The 19,960-nt window shown below is 39.0% G+C and overlaps 1 protein-coding gene across 1 annotated transcript in view; it reads right to left on the reverse strand.

Moving 5' to 3' along the window:
* ERCC4 (ERCC excision repair 4, endonuclease catalytic subunit) overlaps positions 1 to 19,753 on the reverse strand; it is a gene marked incomplete at both ends in the record, with an annotated part of 31,248 nt that extends 11,495 nt beyond the window's left edge. Inside the window, 8 exons of the mRNA XM_082856167.1 lie at positions 325 to 922; positions 3,506 to 3,616; positions 4,881 to 5,009; positions 6,007 to 6,187; positions 8,172 to 8,379; positions 9,262 to 9,457; positions 18,063 to 18,243; positions 19,547 to 19,753. Coding sequence (XP_082712293.1) covers positions 325 to 922; positions 3,506 to 3,616; positions 4,881 to 5,009; positions 6,007 to 6,187; positions 8,172 to 8,379; positions 9,262 to 9,457; positions 18,063 to 18,243; positions 19,547 to 19,753 — 1,811 coding nt within the window. The remainder of the gene's footprint in view (positions 1 to 324; positions 923 to 3,505; positions 3,617 to 4,880; positions 5,010 to 6,006; positions 6,188 to 8,171; positions 8,380 to 9,261; positions 9,458 to 18,062; positions 18,244 to 19,546) is intronic.
* Between the last annotated feature and the right edge of the window lie 207 nt (positions 19,754 to 19,960).

The following is a 19,960-nucleotide window of genomic DNA, read 5'->3' on the forward strand; positions in this document are numbered from 1 at the left end:
CAGAGACGGTGCCCCATAGGCTACAACCGATGCATAAAGAATACGGCACAGAACAGCAGAAGAGCAAGTAACGAGAAGGGGGGCATTCCCTCAGATTCCTGGATCCACTACAACATCCGACCTCCTTCCCATGCGTACTTCCCACACTGGTACTTCCCAGACTGATCAGAATGCCAAATAAGGTTTCATAAACTCAACCAACATCATAACAATGTAACGTTAAAGATAAGAAAGCCCATGGGCAACTGGTCTATCTGTGCTAAATCCTAAAGAACTGCAAAACTGAAGCCCATGCAATCGCAGTTCATATTCCTTACAACTTGCCTCAGGGGCTTCCCGGGCCGACTTGCCCTGTAAATTTCAAGCTGACGCACGAAGGTCAGCTCTGCGTCGTACAAGACCACGTATCTTGGCTCCACCTCGTGCAGCACCCGTGTCAGAGCGTAGGGGTCGCTGCAGCCCAGGAGTGGGTGGATAATGGTGAGGGGGTCTTTCATGATTCCATACGCGGCATCAGAGGACACGTTTAAATCAAACTCCTCGTGCTTAATTTCTTCTAAGCAGCTTTCGGGGCTACTGCTTAGGTCTCTCGGACAGCCCTCCTCGACACCCGCCTCCTCCTCCAGTTCTTCAGATTGTTCCATCATTTGAGTTAAAGTCAGCCTTGGTTTCTTCTTTTTGACAGCCCTCTCTTTGGCAGAGGCCCTGTCTTTGTTTCGGAGGCCTTTGGGCCTTCTGTTGGATTTCATAATTCTCTTTGAGCCATCCTCCTTCCTAAACCGCATCCACACATCTTCGGCTTTGCTGTCCTTCTCAAAGGTTTTCCTGTACAGCCTCAACAAGAAGGCCTCTGCTCCGACAGCGATGCACTCTCGCAGCTGGGAACAGGTCCTGTCATCACTTGCGCAAATGAGAACGTGTCCTAAAATTAGAAACAAGGTTATGTCCTGATTACCGCACTTGTCGCCCTACCCCACGCACCCCCTCGTCCCTTCCCCCGCAGAGACACAGCTCACCCCTTGGCGCTAAAGATACTTTACAATTTGTTTAAAAAGGGTCTCGGATGCTCATCAAAGGCTTTCGCCTCCCTGGCAGGATTACTTAAATCTTCTGGGTAAAGGTGAAGCCAGAAATATTTAGAGTCTTACGAAAGTATAGCTGTGGTATAATGGAGGCTTTAAAGAAGCTCTTTTTAATTAATAATTTTCCAGAGGATCTGGAAATAGATCTGGAAATACCAAAATAAATTCCAAATGGATTACAGTCAAATGTTAAATGATACATCATGAAAAAAAAGATGACTATTCTCCACCTCTCCATATGAAGATGATTTTCCAGGCTTACAAGCAATGGAAGAAATCTCAGAGAAGACTGATATCTGTGAGAAGATTATCAACTGATCAATCAATTGACTGACTCTATGAGAATAAAAAACTGCATTAAAAAAAGCTAAAGACAGGCTGCTCCCAAGCCTTCTGAGATGGACCACATTTTGCCTATGGAATGTGCATCTCTAAATAAATCCACTTCTTGCCTAAAAAAAAAAAAAAAGCTAAAGACAAAAAAAAAACACTTTATGTAACTATGATAAATGTTAATATCTTTAACATATAAAAAGTTGATACAAACTGAGGACACACTCTAAACCAGCAAAGGAAACTAAGACAATTCACAAAAGAAGAAATGCATCTGAGAAAAAACTGAGCTCCCCAAGCATCAAAATTTGAAAACAAGATCACATTTTTCTCCAATCAAATGAATAAAATTGTTATACATATGTAATATATGTAGATACACACAGAAATATATACAGAATCTCCAGTCATTGCTAGCTGGGTAAAAAAAGATAAGCTCTTATACTTCCAAAAGAAATGAAAATTGATAAAAACTTTCTATAAATCAATGGGGTAATATGTCTTGAGAACTTTAAAAATGTCAGTATCATTTGGCTCATTAATTCTATATCCAGAAATTATATCTACACTATACCTTTAACAATGTGAAACAGAAAATACACGAAAGAAAACCAGGAAGGAAATATGCCAATGTTAACAGTGGCTGCTAGATGTAATTTTTTCCCCTTCTTTATTCTTTATGCTTTTTTTCTAAGTACACATGTATGACTCTGGGTCTTAAATCACAGCACCATAAGTTCTGGGATAATATCACAGCATAATTACTCATATAAGGATTATGTGCTTGCCTTTATTGCTTTAAAGGAGTTCAAAGTCTCAATAGATTTTTTTTTTTTAACATCTTCACTGGAGCACAATTGCCCCACAATGGTGTGTCAGTTTCTGCTCCACAAGTATATCAGCCACACACACACACACATCCCCACATCCCCTCCCTCCTGCGCCTCCCCCCCACCCTCCCCATCCCACCCCTCCCTCCAGCTATCCATCCTACACTTGGTAGTGTGTATACATGTCCATGGCACTCTCTCACCTCGAACCAGCCCACGCCTCCCCGTCCCCGTGTCCCCAAGTCCACTCTCCACGTCTGCATCTCCACTCCTGTCCTGTCCCTAGGTTCCTCAGAACCGCCCCTTTTTCTTTCTTTTTTCTACATTCCACACACATGCGCCAGCACACGGCACCTGCTCCTCTCCCTCCGACCCACTTCACCCTGCATGACAGACTCCAGGGCCGTCCACCCACCACAAACAGCTCAACTTCGTCTCCTCCCGTGGCTGAGCGATACTCCATTGTGTATATGTGCCACATACTTCCCTCAACAGATACTTTTTTAAATTTAGTTTTATTTTCTATCTGGTTTTATTTTTAAAACTTAATTCAGGTTCAGTCTACAGTTCAGGTTCAGTCTACGAGTATACTTGTGTTTGAAGAGAGTAGCCCCAAAACTCAAAATTTTTTTAGCACTAGGTCAATGTCATTCTATAATACAGTTGAGGCTTCTTTGAAAAGACACTTGCTGAGAACCTAAAACTTAAGCCCATTAGCTTTCTCCTTGAGGATTCCAAATTTAAAGCCTGGTGAATATATATGTAGAGATTTTGCTGCATCTTTTTTTTTTTTAAATTGAAGTATAGCTGATTTACAATGTCCTGTGAATTTCTGCTGTACAGCAAAGTGATTCAGTTATACACACACACACACACACACACACATATTCTTTTTTATATTCTTTTCCATTACGGTTTATCACAGGATATTGAATATACTTCCCTGTGCTATACAGTAGGACCTTGTTGTTTTTATCCATTCTATATATGATAGTTGATTAGTTGCATCTTTAAATAGAAGTCCTGAGAACCCAACTAGTAAAACAACCTGCTTTCATGAATATACAGTGATTCAACCTGGAGAAAATCACATCAGATGAACAGATAGGCGCTTGTCACTAAGATTTCAGTGTTCATGGGGCACTTACTCTTCTACATTTGATAAAGAAGATAATAGTATAAATTATTTGTAAAGAGCTAATCAAAAAGACTCATTTGCTAGATTTTGAACGCAAATACCATTATCTCCTTTTTTCCTACCTGGACCACCAAGGGCTTCACTCTCCTTATTCTCTGCCTCAATTTCTTTCAATACTTCCGAGAGTGCCTCCCATTTTGGATTGTTTTCTAGGACCAGTTCCTTTCTTGTTTCTGTATAGAAATAAAAGACAACCTCATTCTATGTGATAATATTTATCTATAAAGTATTCCAAAGGCTTTTAAGACAACAGATAACACAGGCATCATTCCATAAACCCACTCCTTTGTACGTCTTTCATAATACTCTATAGATAGAATCTGCTTCTTTGAGAAAGGTCTCCTTATGGTCTAAAAGAAGACACCTCAAGCCAACATTAACACAGGTTCCATAATGCCTTGAGAGAAAGTGATATGAGTGGTCACTAATAAGAGATGATTACGTGTTAGTTGTCAACTGTGACATTATATATAAACTGCTACACAAAATAAAGGACTTGGTATTTCTTATTTCTAAAATAACAGTATTTATTATTTCTAAAATCCCCAAGATTTTCACAATCTTGAACATGGGATATAAGCAGACAACAATAAAACTTTTATTTCTGTAAGTACTCAAACATATTACTAATATATTTAATTAACTTTTGAAACAGACCTTTGAACTAGGCAAAAAGTAAACATTAACCCTATCCCATGCTTTAAAAAACCAACGATATTTATTATACTTACTAGATGAGTGTGAAACAAAACCCATTATTTGCCTCATTCTAGTATTTATGTCCCCTAAAAGCTAAAAGGGATGTTAAAATGTCCCACTAAGACTTCAAGTGCCCAAATAGTAATTACTCCGAAGTTAAAAAAAAAATCTATAATTCTTATGTAGTAGTAAGAATACTCTTTTTTGCGTTACGTCTTAGTTGCGGCATGCAGGATCTTTCGTTGCAGCACGCGGGCTCCTCACTGTGGTGCACGGGCTTCTGTCTAGTTGTGGCGCGGGGGTTTTCTCTCTCTAGTTGTGGCACACGGGCTCCAGAGCGCATGGACTCTGTAGTTGGCGGCACACAGGCTCATTAATTGAGGCGTGTGAGCTCAGTTGTGGGACGCAGGCTCAGTTGCCCCGCAGCATGTGGGAATCTTAGTTCCCTGACCAGGGACTGAACCCGCGTCCCCTGCATTGGAAGGCGGATTCTTTACCACTGGACCACCAGGGAAGTCCTAGCAAGAATACTCTTGATTGATATTTGGCATTTGTTATTTGGAATCCCCTGGCAATGAATCCATACCAAATACTTTTACCATACATTATATATGTCACACGCAGTTACACATTCTTCACACAGCCGAAGGAGATTTAAAGTTATACTGTAACTTGATAAGCATTTCCACACCAAATACTTAAATAAAAGACATTTGAAGACTTAAGCATACAAGATACCTTGCTCTTCTTTAATCTCCAGTTTTTCAGGCAGTTTGCCTTTTTTACTCATTTTGGCATCTGGAACATGATAAACCCTTGCTCGAGCATTTATAAACATTGAGGTGCTGGAGTCAAGAAACAGCCAACCTAATAAGTTTAAAAAAAAAAAGCCTTCAATTTATAGTTTACTTCAGAGCATCTCTGAAGGTCACGTGACCTGTTTATCAACCGGTCACCAGCTTATTCATCCCCCAACCACATCTTCTCCCTTGTTATGGCCTCTGTCACTGTTTGGCTAGACCGTGGTTTTCAAAGTGCAGCCTATAGACCCCTGGGGGCCCCCAAGCTGTTTTTTTGGGGGGAAGGGGGGTCTGTGACCTCAAAACTACTCTCATAATAATACTAACTCATTATTTGACTTTTTTCCACTGTGTTGACATTTCCAATAATGGTGCAGAAGCATTGGCAGGTATTGCTGCTGGTGTCCAAGCACAGATGAAGGCAGTGGAACCCAAAGCGTACTAGCAGTCAATATGTTCCTCAATGCTACACATTTGTAGTTTATGACTCGAGAATATTCCTGGTGAAGCAGTTAAGAAACATTATTTGTATTAAATCTTGGCCCCAGGGCCCCTGGACCACACTTTAGAAAACATTGGTTTAGCCAGACAGTGAGAAAGATCATGGTAGTGGGGGAAGGATGTGACTTGTAAAAAAACAAGATGGCGGACAGCCGCATATGTATGTTTCCCTACAAACCTCTTCTCATTCTTCACCACTTCAGCTGATGAAACTCCATATTCCCTTCCTGTTTCTTCAGGGAATATTAATTTTAAGTTCATAACAACTAAACTTCCAGAACACAACCTATTTCTAAGTTGGGGACTGCCTGTGATATACACAGTCTTTTCTAGAAATAAAATCTCTTGTAATGGTTATGAATATTTATTATTATACAGAAGTAGGTGGAAACATTAGCTATCAATAAAACCTACATCCTTGTGCTGTGAACATAAAACGTAATTTGAAATCTTACTATACCATGTAGCTGAATATAGCACTCCCCACACCTGATTCCCCCCCAAAATCCAGTACTTTATTCAAATGAGCTCTTAGGATAAATATTAGTATTTTTATCTCCCACCTGAATTCTGACCAAATGCCTTCTCTGTTGCTTTGAGAGATTCCAGAAGATTAAGAAATGTGATGCAATCATACTGAGAGAGATATTGCAGCAAAGTTCGTAATATCTTCAAATCCTGAACCAAGGATTTAGTCTTGGCTCCAAGTTGGTGCCACAAAGGATCCAGATAATGGCGGATTGTCTAAAACAAGAAAAAAATTAGAACTGCTAAAAGATGTTCTATATAGCTATAATTAATACAAATTATACTTTCAACAAACATTATCCCTTGTATACATAAAAATGGTTAAACTGGTAAACTCTGTTATGTATATTTTGCCACAATAATAAAACATTATCTCCCAAGGAAGTGAATAGAAAATTTAAGTTCATAAGATTCTAATAATAATGTTTAATCTTTCAAATATAAAGCAGAGTGTCATCACTAGAATCTTTATGATCAGATAGAGTCAATTCATAGTTACCCATATTTACATTATTAGGAGAAAAAAGGCCTGATAAACATCAGATGATCATTTATTTGCTTTTATGAAGAATGAAAGCATGTAGCTCAGATACATTCAATTTCTACCAAGTTTGGTCGAGACCCCATCCTGGGTGGATAGAGATGTGAGATCCAGCTGCACGAGGAAGCAGAGGACATAAACTAGAGAAACTACATGGAATCAAATTAAATAACAGTGGACCTTAGTCTGTTGGTATAATAAAATATTTAGTTTTTTTTCTTTAAGTGTGATTCATGTATGGGAAAATATTTGTTAAATTAACAACTAAATTTGAATACTTTTTAAGATCCTGAAAAGTTGCCTAAAACACAGAACAGCTTTATGTATATACTATGTAGGTATCTACATATCCACAGCTATATATATGCACGTTTCCTTCACAAGCTGATTCTGTAACTAAAAGGGATAATGTAGCATGATCTGGAAGCAGTTTCACTACAAGGCATCTTATCTAACATATTTAATACTGAGCAGGAGTAATATATATTTAGATGACCAAATAATCTATTGTCCAAACTGGAACTCTTGTGAAAATGAAATGATACTATTAATAATTACGCCAGGATAACAGGCAGATACTGGGACTGTCCTAGATAAACTGGGACATATAACTCTTTTGTATATCATCTTTTGTATAAAATCATCTACATACCTCTTTTGTAAAATCATCTACAAATTTTCTAACAAGTGCAAATTATGTCTTGGTTACTAAAAGAACGCCTAAAACAATACTTTGACTTTCACTGGCCAGGTGATGATAAACAGAAATTTAGTGCAAAACATATCTGGTTATATTTTGGTTTTCTAGGGACATATACATTCTACTAAAAGAATGTGAGAGGTTTTTTTTTTGGTATACCATGCACTAAATTATAATAAACTCTACTTTAAAAACAGAGGCACACAACACATGGAATTACTTTTATGTATCATTATTTCACAGTAAAATGACTTTGGAAGAATCAGAAAAATGAGGACTTAAATTTTCCTTTTTAAAAATCAATATGCATTACTTCCATTGACAAAGAGGTTGATTCAGAGTTTGAAAGAAAAGAACTTGTTCTACCAAAATATGAAAAAAAAGCTGCCTGGAATTTTTTAAAAGTCAGCATTTTCTGTATGTACAATTCAATCTTAGACATTTACATATCGTAATTAATACTGATCTATGATGAAAAAATTAGTTAGATAAAAAGTCCTTGCACTAAAGTCTTACCATTTTCTCAATTCAGAATGCAATTTTAAGACAGAGCAAGTTTAACATTCCTCAGTAATCAAAACTCATCCAAATTATTTTTATTCCAAATAAGAGATCATAAATTTGGAAGGATTCTTATGTAAACTCTTCTATCTGTAGCTATCCAAACGTTGCCATTTCAGAGCAAAAGGTTATTCATCGTCCTCTTACATATACTTAAAATTAGAGATAATCACCATATAACTGCAAAAGTCAGAGTTGTGCTTATATGCCAATCAATGTATTCTACTACAAATTACTTTCCAGTAAACCAAAGAAACTATACTTTAAATCACCTCCAATTTAATTTTAAAATAACAGCAAATTCCTATTAAGAACATTGTAAATATTAAAATAACTTGCATTCTTAAAAGTTACAACATAACAAATGGTGCTTAAATAGGAAAAGAAATAAAGAGTACCTTGTCAAAAGGTTTTCCAATAGCATTTTCTAAAGATAAATCTTCAACTTCAAGCGACGGGTTATGGCATTTCAGTTCCTTTAGACATGCATTTAGAATGTCCAGAATAGCAGTCTGTATAGCAAGCATGGCAGGTGTCATAGAAACGTGAATTTCTACGACTTCGGGTTTATGCTGTTCTAAAAATGAGTTTACTGCTACATGGAACCTAAAGAGACAAACATTTTTCAAATATTTCTAGAGTTGCAAGAGCTATGTGCTTCTGGTCTCAGTTTAATACTCTAATAGCTCTTTGTAACTGCAATTAAGAAACAAAACGGAAAGCCAAATGACAGTGTTTTCAGGAATACTTTCAACCTCTATGAATAGAAGTATTACTCAAATAAGGCAGGGATCAGCAAATTATGGTCTGCGCTAAACCCAGTGCCCGTTTTTACAAATAGTCTTATTGGCACGTAGCCACACCCATTGTTTATGTATTGTCTGTGGCTGCTTTCACACTGTCACGGCAGAGTTGAATAACTGTGACAGGTGCATGGCCTGCAAAGCCTAAAATATTTACTCTCTGGCCCTTTACAGGAAAAGTATGTCAATCCCTGAAGTAAGGTATAATCAAAAAAGGAAAAAGACTGCAATAACTACTCTCAAATACCATACAGTATAACCAAGATACATATTAGCATAGGTTGCAAAATGTTTTGAAAATTGATACCTTATGTTTTTCCTAGAAATTTACATAGATTTTTCAAAATCTTGGTGCTTTATTTCCCTCAAAGTGGAAGTTGGAATCTTAACCAGTAAATCTGCAGTTCACCTAAAGCTGTTGTGTATGTGAGCCTCTAGATCCCTGCGTGGTTTCACTAAATGTACAAGAAAGTGATAGCCCTGGGCTACCAGAAAAATAACTATCAAACCTCTCTCTCCTGTTAAAAGAATCACAAATGTGGTGACCATTTATTTATATTTGGTTGTACTTGTTATGAACCTGACTAGCATGTATCAAGTGCAATGACAGTAAATTCTACATTATAGTGCAAAATTAAATTACGGCAGGTTCTCTCGCAGAAACTGGTCACATAATGCTATTTACCTTGGCCACAGATACAGCTTCCTTACGAAAAGATTTCTCATCACTCTCTCCACATGACAAAAGCCGGTGTCAAAGGCAATAGCGTTGTCTGTGAAAGCTTTAATAAAACCATGTTTGTTTTTCTGTCGGAAGAGGCGCAAGATGAATGCTTCTTGACAAGACTCGATTATTCTGTGAGCTCTGTACACCAAGATGCCTGGGCGGGGGGTGGGTGGGGAGGAGGGCGGGAATCAAAATTTAAAGTACAGAAAAGACATGTCATTTTCATGCTCGCTTTCATTGATTCATCACAGTTTTCTTGAATGCCTACTTGAGCATGGGCAAGCTCTGTTCGAGGTTGGGGATACAGCCATGAACAAAACACGTAAAGCTGTCCTGTGGCATTTACAATAAACAATACAAATAAGTAAAATATTTAGTAGGTTAGAAGGGATAAGTGCTGAGGAGAAAAAACGATCAGAGGAATAAGAGAGGGAGTATGTGTGAGGGGTGGTAGTTTGCAATTTTCTTATTTAATCTTTTAAAAAATTGAAGTACAGTTGACGTACAATATGTTACAGATGTACGATAGAGTGATTCACAATTTTTAAAGGTTATACTTCATCTATAGTTATTATAAAATATTGGCTATACTCCCCGTGTTGTACAATATAGCCTTGTGGCTTATAATAGTTTGTACCTCTTACTTCCCTACCCCTATCTGGCCCCTCCCCTTCCCTCTCCCCACTGGTAACCGCTCATTTGTTCTCTGTATCTGTGGGTCTCCTTCTTTTTTGTTATATTCACTAGTTTGTTGTATTTCTTAGGGTTTGCAATTTTAGATAGGGTGACCTCACTGAGGTCTTAAGTGAGTAAAGCCTGGATGGAGACGAGGAGGTGAGCCTTGTGACCATGTGGGCCAAGGGAGTTCCGGGCAAGGGAATAACAGCAAAGGCCTGGGGTGGGGCATGTCTGGCCTGGTGGAGGAGGAATTTCTGAAAGCAAAGCAGGTCACTCATTCTTTTAATATATGAATCAGATGTGAACTATGCAAAATAGCTGCCTTTCAGAAGTTTGGGCAACATCTCCATCACTTATTAGAAGAATTCAACTTTCAGAATCAGAGTATACTCAGTTGAAAGGTAAATTAGTCCATCTGAAATAAAAATCTTTAATGAATATGCTTCAACATCTGTTTTGTGGGGTGGATGTGATAATGACACCCCTGAATCACAAAAACAAGGACAATCATACGTGTTTCCTTAATTATAAAATTAGAGTACTGGACCAGACGATCTCTCATATGTATGTATGATATACACATGCCATTGTGGTGCAGTGGGATTCATGGAAAATTAGGGAGAGACATGAGATGACATGAGAGTGCACAGATGTCATTTCTGGATCAAAAACTCAATTATTCTATGACAACTCTCAGTCTTTTAGACCTAAACCAAGCCAGTTACCATATACATTTGCTATAAATGCACTCGCATGTTTTTGCTCCCATGCTCATCGCTCCTAGGATCTGGAAAATGACACCAATAGTAACCCAAGACTCCTAGTAGTTCAATAGACTCAATTCAGCTTCTACTATTTTGGTGTTTAAATTTTAGATTGAGGTGGATGGAGCTAAAATTTATTCTAGCTAAGCAAAATTGTTTTTCAAATATGGTAAAAATTAACAGTGCTATTTAGGACTTTGTATACAAAAGATTTTCAATAACACCAGTACGTGTACGTAACTAATCTACTGCTCATAAAATATTCCGTACCTAACAGGTAGGTTTTTCCAAGTACTCTATTGGGCCAGAGTTCCTGGACTGAAATATGACAAAGTTAGAAATAATAAAAATGGACTTCTAAAGAAAAGGTGAATCTCAAGTTAAGAAAATGGTGTGCTCCAAAAGGTTGTCATTTCTTTTGGAATCTAGAAGAAGGAGGAGAAGAGAACTAATATTCTCTCCCGGGCACTGGGGTTAGGTACTTTTATAGACTTTTATTTCATTGAATCCTCACAATAACTCCATGGGGTAGGTATTACTATGAGACCAGGAAAGGGAAGCAACTTGATTAAGGTCACTTCGCAAGTAAATAGGAGACCAAAGGTTCCAAATCATGAGTGTCTGAGAACAAAGCCATGTCCTTCCTGTTAAGTGACATCATCCGAGGACCACACCGCCCCCTTTAAAAAAATACAAGCAGGTTAGGTTTCTGGGGCAATTCTAGTCCCATATTTTTATGCTCCCACAACACTCTGTATCTCATGCTGCTCTGTAATTACTTCTCTACACCTGTCTCCTCCACTAAATTGCTTGAGGACCAAGAACATAAGTAGTAATCAGAGAATGTTTACTATGTGCCATGCGTGATGCTAGGAATTTTACATACATTATCTCAGTTCATCCTCACAATAATCCTAGGAGGAAGGTACTATTACTGTCTCCAATTTACAGATGCGAAAACCGAGTCATACAGAAATGAAGAAACTTGCCCAAGGTCACACAGCTGGTAGCTGGTGAAGGTGAGCTCAAACCCAGAAGCCGCCTAACTCAGGAGAGCACCCTACCGTCCTGTCATCTTTCTGTCTTCAGCACCTACCTCATTCCTGCCAAATAAGGGACGGTTAGTAAACGAAATGTTTACCAACATTTAATGTTAATAATGTTGAATGAATATAAAGCTGAATTATGCACTGGGTACACGAATCTAATATGTAACTTTTTTTTTAAAGTTTCCCACGGAAAGCGTGTTCTGAGTTCTGTTTAGAGATGTCAGGATCTGTTTTAACAATGAAAGCATCCTCATGCCCCATTCTTTTGAAAGTACAATCTGGGGAGATATTTTCACAGTTCTCCCACTATTGAGGAGTTGTGTTGGCAGGGACGCCTAGGGTGGGGTATGGTGGTGACATTGGGTAGTGACAGGGGAACAAGTTAGGGCTGGTACATTCAAGATTTTCTAGGGGGTTACATGCTTCTGGGACACTCTGGTCCGTAAGAGCTATGGTGAAAGTTCCTACAGGGGCTGGGGGGTTGAGGAGGTAGAGGATGATCCCGGGGGTGTAGCATTTGAAGAAATTCATTTCTGCCACTCATTTACATTCCATTCAGCGAAGCAGCAGTAACAGCTCCAGCTTCATTACTGGCTGGGACTTGATCAGAAACAGGAATGGCATTTTGCCCTTTTTAATTAGGAACTACCTATAAACTATACTTTGGATATTTCTTTGATTCAGATAGCTCTCTGCCTAATTAGGTTGAAGTGTTACTGGGAGACACAGAGTAATACTGACATCTAGTGGTCATTTCAATACATTTTTTTTCATTTTATCAACTGAAAAAATAAGGAAACATAAAGCTAAATTTATAAGAAAGCAGCAAACAGTAAAAGACTTTACAATGTATCAAGATTTCTGGCTATAAAGAGCCAATTTTTTGCTATTATTTATGATTTACTATGTACCAGGCAGTATGCTAAGCAATTATTTATTTTACTTCATTTAATCCTTGATAACTTCACAAGGCACTATTTTCTCAATTTAAGCAATGAGAAAACTGAGGCTTGTGAAAATTAAGTACAGTAGCTTGCTTGTAAGCAGTGGCATTACCCTTCAAAGTCAAGTGAGTCTGACCTCAGCTGTACTGCCCTGCCAGTGCTTATAACAATGAGAAATACAAAAGTATAACAAAACTTTCCAATAATCAGTTCACCACGAACCATATAAAACATTCATTCATACACTTATGCATTAAATATTTCTTGAGAGTCTTCTAGGTTCAGGGCAATGTGATAGATATGGTAGGAAGGACAATTATGAATTCCACAACCTCTCTGCCCTTCGAAAGTTCATTAAAAATTGTCGTACATACATGCATCACTCACCCAATATATATGTGTTTGGTACCTGCTATGTACCAGTTACTTGTCCTGGGATGAACAAGTTATTCCTTACTCTTAGGAAGCTTGTCATCTCATGAGCGAGACAGACAAATAAATAGGCAAATACAGTGTGGTGTTCTGAAATGCTCTGACTGGGGAGAAGCATGGGGCAATCAGAAAAGGTTTCCAAAAGGACAAATAATCATGACATATGACTCCTTTTCTATATTAATTCTGGCTAAAATTAAATCATTCTTCTCAAAATAATTAAGCAACTAATTGGTTTAATTTCAATCATGGGAGAGAGGGGGGATCAAGATGGTGGAGAAGGAAGACCCTGAGCTCACCACCCCCTACGAGCACATCAAAACTACAACCACATACGGAGCAACTCTCTCTAAGAACGACCTGAAGACTAGTAGAACGGCTCTTTTACAACAAAGGCTGTAAAGAAAGAACCCCATGGAGCCTGGTAGGTGGGGAGGAAAAGAGATCTAGTTGGGACCCACGCCCCTGGTGGGCGACCCAGCAAAGGAGGGGGATGTCAGAAGCTCAGGGATCCTCCCTAAAGAGTGAGGGGTTTGAGCCCCACATCGATACTCCAGCCTGGGGTCCAGCACCGGGAAGACAGGCCCCCTTGGCTGGTTTGGAAACCAGTGGGGCTAACCAGTGGGCTGTAGGAAACCAAGACTCCACTCTTGAAGAGAGTGAGTAAGCACAGACTTGTTTGCTCCCAGTCTCAGCAGAGGCAGCAGACTGAAAACTGCCTGGTGCTCTGGTGGCCCTGCCTGACCGCCCCAGCCTGCACTGAGCTCTTGCTCCAGCCCTATCCCCCACCAAGGAAGCTCTGCCAGTGGACCCTGGGAGAAGACGCGGCCTGTGCCCTCTTCAGATTCAGCTCTCCCACCAAAACCACTGGGCACACTCAGACTGCACAGGGACACTCCCACACAGGGACATGGATTCAAGACTGGGATAGGTAACTGTTTTGCCTAACTTCATAGGGACAAACAGAGAAAGTTAAATAAAATGAGAAGACAGAAGAATATGTTCCAAACAAAAGAGCAAGATAAAATCCTGAGAAAAAACCCTAATGAACAGACGTAAGTAATTTACATGATAAAGAGTTTAAAGCAAGAGTCATAAAAATGCTCACTGAACTTGGGAAAATAGAGAAATATAGTGAGAGCTTCAACAAAGAACTAGAAAAATATTAAAAAAAAATCAGAACTGAAGAATACAATAACTAAAATGAAAAATACACTAGAAAGACTTAAGTCCTTACTTAAGTAAATTTAAGAAGACTGCAATTATATCAAGGATATTTTCCAACCACAACAGTATGAAATTACAAATCAATTTTGGGAAGAAAAATGGAAAAATACAAACACATGAAGACTAAATAAGATGCTACTAAAAAGCCAATGGGTCAACAAATAAATCAAATAGGAAATTAAAAAATACATTGAGAGGAATGAAAACAGAAACATAACTTTCCAGAATCTATCTGATGCAGTAAAAGCAGTTCTAAGAGGGAAGTTTATAGTGATACAGGCCTACCTCAAGAAACAAGAAAAAACTCAAATAAACAACCTAATTTTCTATTTAAAGGAATTGATCCTTTAGCCAGACTCATCAAGAAAAAAAGAGGAAGGGCTCAAATAAATAAATCAGAATTGAAAGAGACAAACTTACAACTGATATCACAGAAATACAAATAATCATAAGAGAATATACTAAGAGTTATATGCCAACAAATTGGACAACTTATAAGAAATGGATAAACCCCTATAAATACACAATCTTCTAATACTGAATCAGGAAGGAATAAAATATCTAAAGAGACCAATTACTAGTAATAAACTGAATCACTAACAAAAAATCCCAACAAAGAAAAGTCTAGGACCAGATGACTTCACAGGAGAGTTCCACCAAACACTTTAGGTGAGTTAATACCTATCTTTCCCAAACTATCCAAAAAACTGAAGAGGATAGAACACTTCCCAACTCATTTTATGAGCCCAGCATTATCCTGATACCAAAACCAGACAAAGATACTACAAAAAAAAGAAAATTAAGGGCCAATATCCCTGATGAACACAGATGTAAAATCCTCAACAAAATATTAGCAAACTGAATTCAACAATATATAAAAGGATCATACATCATGACCAAGTGGGATTTATTCCAGGGATGCAAGGGTAGTTCAGTACTGAACCTTGATTTGTGGATATTGAACCATTAACAAAATGAAGGATATAAATCACATAATCATTTCAACAGATACAGAAAAAGCATTGGACAAAATTCAACATCCATTCATGATAAAAACTCTCAACAAAGTTGGTATAGAGGGAACATATCTCAACATAATAAAAGCCATTTATGACAAACCCACAGCTAATGTTATACTCAATGGTGAAAGCTAAAATCTTTTCGTCTAAGATCAGGGACACGACAAGGATGTCCACTCTCACCACTTCTATTTAACATGATATTGAAAGGTCTAGCCTCAGCAATCAGACAAGAAAAAGAAATAAAAGGCATCCAAATTGGAAGTGAAGAAGTAAAACTCACTATTTGCAAATGACATACCATATATAGAAAACCCTTAAGACTCCAACAAAAAACGATTAGAATATATAAATTCAGTAAATTCAGTAAAGTTGTAGAATATAAGATTAATATAGAAATCTGTTGTATTTCTATACACTAAGAATGAGGTATCAGAAACAGAAATCAAGAAACAATCCCATTTACAACTGAATGAAAAAGAATAAAATATCTAAGAATTTAGGTATTAAATTAAATAAATTAAACCAATTATAAATTTAATAAGGAGGTGAAAGATCTGTACTCTGAAAACTATAAGACACTGATCAAAGAAACTGAAGACAATACAAATAAATGGAAATATATCCTTTGTTCATCAATTGGAAGAATATTGTTAAAATGTCCAGATTACCCAAAGCAATCTACAGATTTAATGCAATCCTTATCAAAATACCTAGTTTTCCTAGAACTAGAACAAATAATCCTAAATTTTGATTGGAATCACAAAAGACTCTAAATAGCCAAAGCAATCTTGAGAAAAAAGAACACTGAAGGTATCATGTTGCCTGACTTGAGACTATACTACAAAGTTACAGTAATCAAAACAACATGTACTGCCCCAAAACCAGACCCAGAGGTCAATGGAACAGAATAGAAAGCTCCCAAATAAACTCATGCACATGATCAATTAATCTACGACAGAGTAGTCAAGAATATACAATGGGGAAAAGACAGTCTCTTCAATAACTGGTGTTGGGAAATCTGGACAACTACATGTAAAAGAAAGAAATTAAAACATTTTTCTCACACCATATACAAAAATAAAGTCAAAATGGATTAGAGACCTAACCATAAGACCTGAAACCATAAAACTCCTAGGAGAAAACATAGGCAGTATGCTCTCTGACATCTGTCTTAGCAATAATTTTTGGATCTGTCTCCTTAGGCAGGGGAAACAAAAACAAAAATAATCAAACTAAAAAGCTTTTGCACAGCAAAGGAAACCAACCAACAAAACGAAATAGCAACCTACTGAATGGGAGAAGATATTTGCAAACAATGTGTTCAATAAGAGATTAATATCTAAAATACACCAAAAACTCATACAACTCAACATCAAAAAACCAAAGAACCTGATTAAAACATGGGCAGAGGATCTGAATAGGCATTTTTCCAAAGAATACACACAGATGGCCAACAGACACGGACAATGAGATATCACCTCGCACCTCTCAGAATGTCCATCGTGAAAAAGACAAGAGATAACAAGTGTTTTTTGAGGGTATGGAGAAAAAGGAACCCTCGTGTACTCTTGGTGGGAATGTAAATTGGTGCAGCCACTATGGAAAACAGTATGGAGGTTCCTCAGAAAACTAAAAGGAGAAGTACCATATGATTCAGCCATTCCACTCCTGGGTATTTATTTGAAGAAAAAAAAACATTAACTTAAAAAGATATATGCACCCCAATGTTCACAGAAGCATTATTTACAATAGCCAAGATACGGAAGCAACTAAAGTGTCCATGGATAGATGAATGGATAAAGAAGATGTGGAATATATATACAATGGAACATCACTCAGCCATAAAAAAAGAATGAAATTTTGCCATGTGCCACAACATGGATGGACCTGGAGGGTATTTTGCTAAATGAAGTAGTCAGACAGAGAAAGACAAATACTGTGTTTTCACTTTTATGTGGAATCTAAAAAATAAAACAATGGAAGAAATACAACAAAACAGAAACAGACAACAAACTAGTGGTTACCAGTGAGGAGACGGATGGGGCGAGAGGCAAAAGAGGTGAAGGGGAGTAAGAGGTACAAACTATTAGATATAAAATAAACAAGTTAAGGATGTAATGTACAGCACAGGGAATATAGTCAATATTTATAATAAATTTGTATGGAGCATAATCTATAAAAATACTGAATTACTATATACCTGAAACCAATATAATATTGTATGCTAACTATACTGAAAAAAATTGTTTTGAAAATTTCAAATCATGGGAAAAAATATTCTTTAAAGAGGAAAACCAAACTCTTTTAGGAAATATATAAAGAATATTTATAAACATTTCAAATCTGAGTAGTTTCTAAAAGCAAATGCCTGTCAATTACTAAGTATTGACTGAATATGAGCTTAGAAAACAAGGAAACGTCAATCTTACATTTAGTTTCTTATTCAGGCCATAAATATTTACTAAGCATCCAAAATGTGTCAGGTATTGTGTTAACACCTGGAAGCACAATGTTGAACAAAAACATCCAATGCTGTTCACAAGAAGGTTCTAGTTTAGAGTTTAGCAGAGGGAACAGATACATACAGAAAAAAAAGAAAGTGCAAACGTATATACAAATAACAATAAGGCTTCAAATTCTTACCGGTAATTAAATCTGAAGGTATTCTATCAGTCAAGAAATCAACCACAAGTATTCGACTTGTTGCAAATATCACACCGCCTTGTGTGTACACCTCATAGCGATTGCTACTTGTGATTTCATTTGTTACTCGGCGAGGGAGATGTTCAACTCCTTCTAACTTCAGCTGATTGATAAAATATTCCTAAATTAAATCAAACTTGATTAGTAGACCGTTTAATAGAGGGCAGTTTTTATTAGGTTACCAGTATTTGTATTTAAAGTGATATGCTGCCTTTTTCAGAGATCATGAACTTAATAATGAACATACAAACTAAATTACTTTACGCTGATCAACCAAACAATCGACATTTATCTAGGGTTTTGTTTTTGTTTTGGGGTTTGCACTAAGGACTCACTGCACTTGAGATGTTATTAGCAGTTTAACGACAACAAAAGACTTTTAAAATCCTGAGTTAAAAGACTTCTGCTACCTAGAAAATACTGCCCACCAGAGGCAACTCTGCAAGCAAGTGTAAATACCATGTGAGAAGATAACAAGGGAATCCTTTCCCCAGGTGGTGTTTTAGACTATTAGTTCTGTCCTGGTCCACCCTAGAGGGGATTTCATCATGTCAATGGGACCCTTGGTCCTTTAAGTTTGATACCACCTTTCCTGGGGGGGCTCCGTGTTGTGCTAAGCGCTAGTCAAGCACTAGGGATACCTAGATGGATCAGTCAGGGAGTGTGTGGTCACTCTTCTCAGCTGGCATTTTCCTTCTGGCCATCCGCTCTAGATATCTAAGGGCCCATCAGAGTTGTCAGATCAAGCTGTGTCGCCTGTCACTACCCCTCAGCAAAGGTGTATCCCCCTTCTATCTTCCTCAGTGTTCTCCACTCTCCCTAACCCAGGTACCCTTCCCCAATACCCTCAGCTTCCAGCTCCCTTCCCTTCTGACCCTATGCCCCTCTTCCCACAGCCTGGGTGAACCCCCAGTCCCTCCTCTTCCCTACAGGGTTCTCCCCACCCTCAGCGTCTCCTTTCACGTCTCCCCATTCCCTTCAGAGATTCCTCCATCCCCACCACTGTTCCCTTTTAGAGACCTCACTCCTCTACCTCCAGCCAGTCCCTTAATACCCAACTTCAGGACTGCCTCGTTATTCCCTTCCACATCCTCCACCAGACAACTCCCCACCCTCTTCAGAGACCTCCAATCCTTCCCATCTCCACGCTTCTCAAATGACTCCCCTACTCCTCTCAGAGACCCTCCAACCCTGTCAGGTCCTCGAACCCGTGTCAGGGTCCTGCGACCCCGCCCACCGTCTCAGCGTCCCCGCACCCGCGTCAGGGGCCTGCATCTGTCTCAGGGACCCCTATTCAACGCCGTCCCGCCCGCGTCAGGGACCCGCATCGCCCTCAGAAGCCTGGCCTCCGCGCCGAGGCCTGCGTCTGCTACGAAGGCTCCCAGCGTTCCCGGGGTCCCCTCCCCCAGCGCGGGCGGCCGCACCTCCTCGGCTGGCTGCGTGTTGAGCACCAGCACCAGGCACGCCGGGTGGCAGTGCAGCCGGAGGAAGTGGTAGAGGAGCCGGTCCGCGCCGAGGCCACGGGCGCACACCACCAGCCCGTCCGCGTCCAGTAGTTCCAGCACCAGTTGCCGTTCATACTCCAGCAGCGGCGCCATAGCTGTCTCTTGAGCCGGCAAGCCCGGTTCCATGGGCGCCCTTCGGCGCCGCGGCCGAACGTAGCCGAAGAGAGCCGAGTCCGAGACGAGAGCGAGCAGAGCGCGGCCGAAGAGAGCCGAGCCCGAGAGGACACGAGCCGGCCGAACGCAGCCGAAGAGAGCCGAGCCCTAGAAGACGAGCGAGGCCGAACTCAGCCGAAGAGGAGCCGAGAGGAACCGAAGATTCGTTGAGTCGCGGGG

The sequence above is a fragment of the Leucopleurus acutus genome (genome assembly GCF_964270905.1).
Source record: "Leucopleurus acutus genome assembly, chromosome: 16".
Taxonomy (NCBI): domain Eukaryota; kingdom Metazoa; phylum Chordata; class Mammalia; order Artiodactyla; family Delphinidae; genus Leucopleurus; species Leucopleurus acutus.